General features: G+C 54.3%; 1 protein-coding gene across 1 annotated transcript; it reads right to left on the bottom strand.

Annotated features, from left to right (window-relative positions):
- Window positions 1-5,317: 5,317 nt before the first annotated feature.
- PVRIG (PVR related immunoglobulin domain containing) lies at window positions 5,318-6,657 on the bottom strand. Its single transcript, XM_016217760.2, has 5 exons — window positions 6,514-6,657; window positions 6,083-6,427; window positions 5,870-5,993; window positions 5,720-5,777; window positions 5,318-5,617 (listed from the first exon to the last, which is right to left on the bottom strand). Exons 1-5 carry the CDS (start codon window positions 6,572-6,574, stop codon window positions 5,318-5,320), a joined length of 888 nt encoding a protein of 295 aa, XP_016073246.2. The 5' UTR covers window positions 6,575-6,657.
- Between the last annotated feature and the right edge of the window lie 310 nt (window positions 6,658-6,967).

The following is a 6,967-nucleotide window of genomic DNA, read 5'->3' as shown; positions in this document are numbered from 1 at the left end:
CCTTGTAGTCAACTGCTTTTCTCTTGCTGCTTTTAAGATTCTTTGTCTTTAACCTTTGGCATTTTAATTATGATGTGTCTCGCTGTGGCCTCTTTGGGTTCCTCTTGTTTGGGACTCTGTGCTTCCTGAACTTGTAAATCTATTTCTTTCACCAAGTAGGGGAAGTTTTCTGTCATTATTTTTTCAAATAGGTTTTCAATTTCTTGGTCTCTTTCTTCCCCTTCTGGAAGCCCCATAATATGAATATTGGGCCGCTTGAAGTTGTCCCAGAGGCTCCTTATACTATCTTCATATTTCTGGATTCTTTTTTCTTTTTGCTCTTCTGATTGGGTGTTTTTTGTTTCCTCATGTTCCAAATTGCTGATTTGATTCTCGGTGTCCTCTATTCTACTGTTGATTCCTGGTAAACTATTCTTCATTTCAGTTCGTGTAGCCTCCCTTTCTGACTGGTTCTTTATTATGTCATTGATGATCTCACTAGTTTCCTTAATAGTCTTACTAAGATCCTTGAGCATCCTTATAACCATTATTCTGAACTCTGTATCTCGTAGCTTGCTTGGTTTCATTTCATTTAGTTTCTCTTCTAGAGATTTCTGCTGTTCTTTCATTTGTGACATGTTTCTTTGCCTCCACATTTTGGCTGCTTCTTGGTGTTTGTTTCTATGTATTAGGTAGAGGTGCTATGTCTCCTGGAATTGGTAGAATGGCTTTGGGTAGTAGGTATCCTATAGGGCCCAGTGGCTAAGCCTTCCCAGTCACCTGAGCTGGGCCTTCTAGGTGCTCCCCTGTGTGTGCTGCGTGCACTGTTCTGTTGTAGTGGAGGCTTGGTTGCTATTGGCATCATTGGGAGGATTTGACCCCCAGGCCAATCGGCTGTGAGGACCAGCTGCAACTATAGCTGAACAGCTGCTGTTCTGGAGACATCCCTATGGATCAGGATTTGCTTCAGTGGAGCTTTGGTGTTCACCAAGTGTGCCCCTCAGGTGTGTCACTTGTAGATGTGGTAGGGTTGTAACCCAATGTGGTCAAAGCTGACCACCAGGTGCCCTGTCTCTGGGGCCTTCCAGGAGGTGCAAAGTTAGCCTCTTCCTGTGCCGGGTCCAGGGCCACCCAGCTTGAGCTGCAAAGAAATCCTTAGATGGATGCTACTTGTGCTAGGCTTGGAGGTGTCCAGGAGAGGCCGAGCTATGAGCCAATGCAGGCTGCCGCTAGTGCCAGTCCTGGGGCCACTTGTCAAGAGGTATGAGGCATGCTGAGGCCAACTGCTGCTTGTTTGAGATATTTTAGGAAAGTCCTAAGCATGAGGCTAGAGGGGCCATTTGCATAGAAAAGCCATTGGAAATGGCTTGGATGAGCTTGCAAGCAGGGAGGGGAAGGGTCTCCATGAATCACAAGGGCACCGTCAAAGGTGTGAATCAAGTTGAAGGAGATTCAGAGAAGGAGCCTGCCTGCAGGCTCTGTGTCCCAGGGGGGAGGGCTCATCAAAGGAGCAATGGCCTCTGCCAGCTCTTCTGTCTGTGAGAAAGCTGCCCCTCCAGCTCTGGCTCTGATTCCAGGCAAGTTAGTTTCTCCCTGAATGTCCCAGGTTCCTTTCAAGATGCTGCCGGGCGCTGGGGCTCAGAGGGAGCACGTCTGAGTAAGTCCGCACATGGGTCCTTTAAGAGGAGCTGCCTGGGATTCCAGCAGGCTCCGTGTCCCTCAGCCACACTCCCTGCTTGTTTTTACAGCCTGAAGTTGTGGGGACTTCTCTTCCCGGTCCTGGGGCCCTGGGGCTGGGACTCCTCAACTCCTCTGGGAAACCTCCGCTGCTAAGATGTCCCTCCCAGGTTTAAACAGGGGCACCGGGTGTGGGCCCAGGCCTTGTCTCTGTCATCCAGCCCCCACCCGCCCACGTCTCCTACCGGTCTCGGTGCTTCTTCAGTTCCCTGGTTGTAGGGCTTCTGTTCAGCTAGATCTCAAGAGGCTCTGAGTGATGGTTGTTCTGCATTTTAGTTGTAATTTTGATGTGGTTGTGGGAGGCCGTGGGTACCGCTGTTACCTATGTCGCCATCTTGTCCTCAATCTCTGAGATTTTTTCATTCTTTCTATCCTACCACCTCCTCTTCTTTTTCTTCTAGCTCACTATCTGAGGGGCTAGTGTTTTAAAGGTTGTGGCTTTGTGCAGAGGTCTGATCTGATCTCCAGCTTGCTCTGGCCCAGGTTTGCCTCTGTCACTAAGGATTTTGAAGCCCCGAGGGGCCTGTGGGGCAAGGAAGGCCGCTGCAGGGCTCCACTGGCCACTTAGGGTTCAGAGCCAGAGCAGCAGGGATGGCAGGGACCACACAGAACAGTGGGACACACGAAGGTGGAGGCGAATGGGGGCGGAGGGCAGTAAAGGGAGCTGAGGCAAAGGGGCCAGGAGTAAGCTCCAGGGGACAGGGGACAGATCTCACCCCCCAACCCCCTCCCAGCCCTCCTCCCCAGTGAGGAGGAGCCAGAGAGTGGCTGGGGCTAGATCTTGGAAGAAGAGCTCCGAGGTCGCTGAGGGGCAGATGGTCCGGGCTGATGGATTCTTGGACTGCTGCTGGACCGCAGTGGGGTGGGGGTGGGGGTGGGTTGTAGGAGGGGCAGCTGACTTCGGGTAGTGGTGGTCATGGGTCCTGCCCAGAGTGTGGCTGGGCAAAGGCAGGGCTGCGAGACCAGTTGCAGTCGGGGTAGGGGTCGCTGTCGGGGGTGGGTCACAATTCTGTATAACTACCACAATACCTCTGAGGATGCTATTCTCTGGGGCAGGGCTGGTGTCTTCTGCAGAAGGCCCTCCCAGGAGCCCTGCCATTAGGACCCTTGGCAGCGGGTGTCTTTGGAGGGTGGTCTTCTAGGTCCCCACACTCCCAGACTCCAAAGGTCCCTGCCAGCCCACTGTGGCCTCTCCCCCCAGACCCCCCATCCCCAGGGAATGTGTCCAGGCTCAGGCACGTACGTAGCCCCACACCTCCTCTCCTTCCAGCTCTGTGACCCTGGGCTCAGGCTTCGCATGTTAAATGGATTTATTAAAAATACCTACCCCTTGGGGTTGTTGTAAGTCCTGAATAAGATACTCTGGGCGAAGTTGCTTGGTACTTGGCCCTGGTGTACAATCTTCACTCCCTTCAGGCCTTTTCACCCTTATTATGTGACAGATGAGCAAAGTGAGCCTCAGAGAGGTTAAGTAAGCCCTTGGGTCCCACAGCCAGAGGGTAAGTAGCCCCTGGGATTCAAACCCAGGTCAGTTCAAAGAGCAAGCCCTGTCTTGGATTATGGCTGAGGGCACGTCCTGGATGCCTGTCTGTGGAGGTGCTGGGGATGATTCAGTTCTGTCCCCTTGAGCAAGTCCTCTCTCTCTTCAGCCTCAATTTCCACACTTGTTGAGCATGATCTCCCAGGTTGGATCTGACAAGGGAGCCTGGACTGCTGATCTCTGGGGCAATGTCCAGCTACATCACCACAATGTAGTGCTACAACATGGTTCTCTTAGAGGGTCCCTTCAGATCTCCTGGGTCTGGCCTTGGGGATGGACAGTGCAGAGCCAGCTGTGGAGACTTCCTGGATTCCCAGGTTTTTGTTTCTATGTTCTGCCAAGACCAGGCTGGACTGTGGTTTCCTGAGCTTGTTTGTGGAAGACAGGCTTAGGCCAGAGGACCTCTCTCCCAACTCCATTATAGGCAAGTGATCTGGCTGGAAGCTGGGCTGGGAGTCAGGGTTCCCTCAGAGCTCCCCTTGTTCCATGAACATTCTCTTCTTAGAGAAGTGTGCCCCCTAAAGCCTCATCTGAGACCCTGCAAGCCCCACTGACGCTCAAACCCATGTCCCTGCTCCTGACATGGTCTGAATGCTGCTGGGTCCTTAGCTACTCCCTCCCTTACTGCCATCTCTCTCACTCTCCTCCAGAACCTCCCCAGCACCCCCACCTTTCTTCCTTAAATTCCCAGCCCCACAGGGACCACTGAGCTGGTTAGACCAGTGCTGAGGGCTTCTCAGAGGAGGAGGAGGATCATCAGCTGAGGGAGGCAGGCCCAATAACCCCTTCATCTGTCCCTGCCCCCATCTGCTCCACTCTCTCCCCCATGCAGTGTGGAGTTGGTGGCTGGATGGGCCTGGGTTCTGGGAAGGCCACTTCTGAGCATGCCTGAAATAGTAAGCTGGGTTGCTAGAAAATTCTGTGGTTTGACACAGCCTCCAGGCAGGGGGTGGTTCCTAGCTTGGCAGCTGGTACTACCTGGGATTTCCTACATGCAGGAGGTATTGCCCACCCTGAACTAGTATACACCCTGGTTGGGGGTACAGGCTGAGCCTGGCTCTAGGGCTGCATTGTCCCCCCACCTCCCAGGAACCTGCCAATTCCTATTGAACCTCTCAGCTTATAAAGCTTTCTCATCATGTTGTGTGTGATGAGATCCAGGCTGCTGGGCCTATTTATTCAAGGAAAGCTGCCTCCTGGATGGCAAGATTAGTGGGCAAGGGAGCAACAGTGTGTTCAGTCCCTGTGTCGAATGGGCCTGTCTGCCAGTGGCCAGTGGGGAGTAGTCCTGGTGCCCTAGGAGCAGGAGAGGAAAAAGAGGAAGCCACTGAGGTGGCAAGAGGAATATATGAGGTGGGTTCTCTGCCTCTGAGTGTCAACTCTGGGAGGGGGCATATCAGGGCTCCACCCTCAGGCTATCTCAGGGAGCCCTGTTGTAGGGACACCAGGTCAGACCATAGGGTCTTTTCTCAGGTTGAAGCCTCAGAAGCCCTTGTGCTGTCCTAGGACATGGTGGGATTTGAATATGGATTATCCTACCTGGGGCCATCAGACCTCCAATGCTGTCAGTCTCACCTGGTGTCCCTCAGCAAGGTCTGCAGGGCCAGGAGGCCCCTGCCTGACATGACTACCCCAGCCCAAGGAAATCCCTGTCTGGTGGGGTGGGTAGGGGAGAGATATCCTGTACTGAGGCCCTGCCCCCTCTTATTCTAACCTGGCTCCTGCCTCTCAGGGGTTGAAACTGCCTCTAACCTCTTAAGCTCCCAAAGAAGAAAAGGCCCAGTCAAATGAACCATTTTTCGTGACTTAGTTATTGACATCACCTGGGAGGGCTGGGAACTTGAAAACAGGAAACAACGTGGGATGGGTTTTGTCACCCCTCGTATACACACGTGCCCACACCAGCACACACTCTAGCCACATCCGCAAGTTGGCCCTGGCTAGACACTTATTACAGGCTTGTGGAGACACTTATTACAGGCTTAATAAGATATGCAAACACCAACGGAAGGGGTCTCAGAGGCAGGGGAGGAAGGTCAAGTGGTCTTGGGGCCCCTCTCATTAAACTCCTAAATGTCCCTCCATGTCTCTGGGCCCCAGAGGGTAAGGGAAAGGGATGTGGGGAGGCCTCTCTCCTGCCTGACCATAGAGTCCATTCTCGATGGAGATGAAACTGCTGCGAGCAGAGGCTGGCAGAGGTGCCCAGGGGGCAGGTTGGCCTGCGGTGTGGCTGGAGATCGGCTTCCACTTGGACAATGGTTGGGGTGGGAGGACCGTGTCCAGAGCTGCCGGGCAGAAGTGGTTGGTGGAGATGGTGGCATAGGGGATGCGGAGAGAGGCCAGGGAGGCCTGGCTGGCTGCCTGCAGGGGTAGCGGAGAAAAAGGCCCAAGTGAGGTTCTACATCATGGCCCCCAGCTCAAGCCCACTCAGTTCCCTGCTTCAAAGCGATCCCTGATCCTCACCCTTGCTTGTGTCTGTGTCAGGGGGCTGCTGTGGGGTGGCTGAAGCTTCATGGCAGACCTGGGAGAGAATTAAGAAGGTCAGAAACAAAGCATGTGGCTATCCCAGTGATGTGAGGATTTAGACTGGGCCCGGCTGGGGCTGGGTCTCACCAGTGCCTCTGCCGGTGCAGCAGGTGGAGAAGGTAGACACAGCCAAAGAGGAGGACCCCTGAGATGCCAAAGATCCCGGCCAGGTCAGCCCGCAGAATAGGGGCTGGAGTAGGGGCAGGGAGCTCTGTGCACAAAGAGAGACATACCAGATGGGTGGTCTATGCCCCAAGTTCCTCCCTGCCCTCCCTGGGCCCTGTTCCTCATCAGCCCCACCTTGGTCTGTGAGGAGGTTCCCACAGGCCTCCTGGGAGCCCTCAGGGAAGGAAGTAAACTTGCAGCAGAAGGTGGTGTTGGGACTGGGGCTTTTCCTTTCAGACCCTTCCACAGTGAGGGAGATGCTGGTTCTGGTTTCCCAGTGGGCCTGACGGGCAGGGGGCCACTGCTCGGTGCCAAATTCTGGGTGCAACACAGCCAGCTTGTTTCTTACAGCACCATCGGGCCCCTTGCAGCTCACAGTCACCAAAGAGATAGTGCTAGATCCCAGGAATCCACAGCGAACAGTGAAGGACAGGGACTTGATGGCCTGCATCTGAACTTGCACCCACACTTCAGGTGTCCCTGTGGAATATAGACATAGGAAGGGCCCAGGGCTGGGTCTCCACTGCATCCCCATAACCTCTGCTCCTCTCCAGCCCCCTACTCACCAGCAGTGATGCAGAGTGTCAGCAGTGCCAAGAGCAGGACGAGAGCCCGGGGCCTGTCCATAGCTCCCCTCTGGCCCAGGCTCTGGGGGCTGTCATGGTGGGGACGGCACCTGTGTTTCCGCTCTCATCGCAGGAAGTTTTCATGTGTGAGCAGTTGGGCTCAGTGCTCTCTGCAACCCAGCTCCACTTCCGCCAGTCTGCCTCAGCTGGTGAACACAGAGCAATAGGCCCCCTCCCTTGGGACACTTAAAGTGACAGTGAGAAGGTATTTCCTGTCCTTATGCTGTGCTTTAGTGTGAGCAGGGCAGCCGGCTCAGGTTCCTTTACCAGCCCTGTCTGTGGGTAACAACCTGGGCAAGGCCAGGCCTTGGGGAAGGCCAAGGGAATGGGAAGGAAAGAATACTGCAAAGGAACCTGAAAAGAATCTTCTTTCCTCAGGAGGGAGGGACCCCTG

The sequence above is a fragment of the Miniopterus natalensis genome, chromosome 3 (genome assembly GCF_054644295.1).
Source record: "Miniopterus natalensis isolate mMinNat1 chromosome 3, mMinNat1.hap1, whole genome shotgun sequence".
Taxonomy (NCBI): domain Eukaryota; kingdom Metazoa; phylum Chordata; class Mammalia; order Chiroptera; family Miniopteridae; genus Miniopterus; species Miniopterus natalensis.
The sequence above is the reverse complement of the archived record's forward strand: the minus strand, read 5'-3'. Positions and strand labels throughout refer to the sequence as shown.

Coding starts and splice junctions, on each gene's coding strand:
- PVRIG (XM_016217760.2), bottom strand. CDS start 6,574: ATGGACAGGCCCCGGGCTCTCGTCCTGCTCTTGGCACTGCTGACACTC. Junction 6,428..6,513: donor GACACTCTGCATCACTGCTG/GTGAGTAGGGGG, acceptor TATATTCCACAG/GGACACCTGAAGTGTGGGTG. Junction 5,618..5,719: donor TGACACAGACACAAGCAAGG/GTGAGGATCAGG, acceptor CTACCCCTGCAG/GCAGCCAGCCAGGCCTCCCT.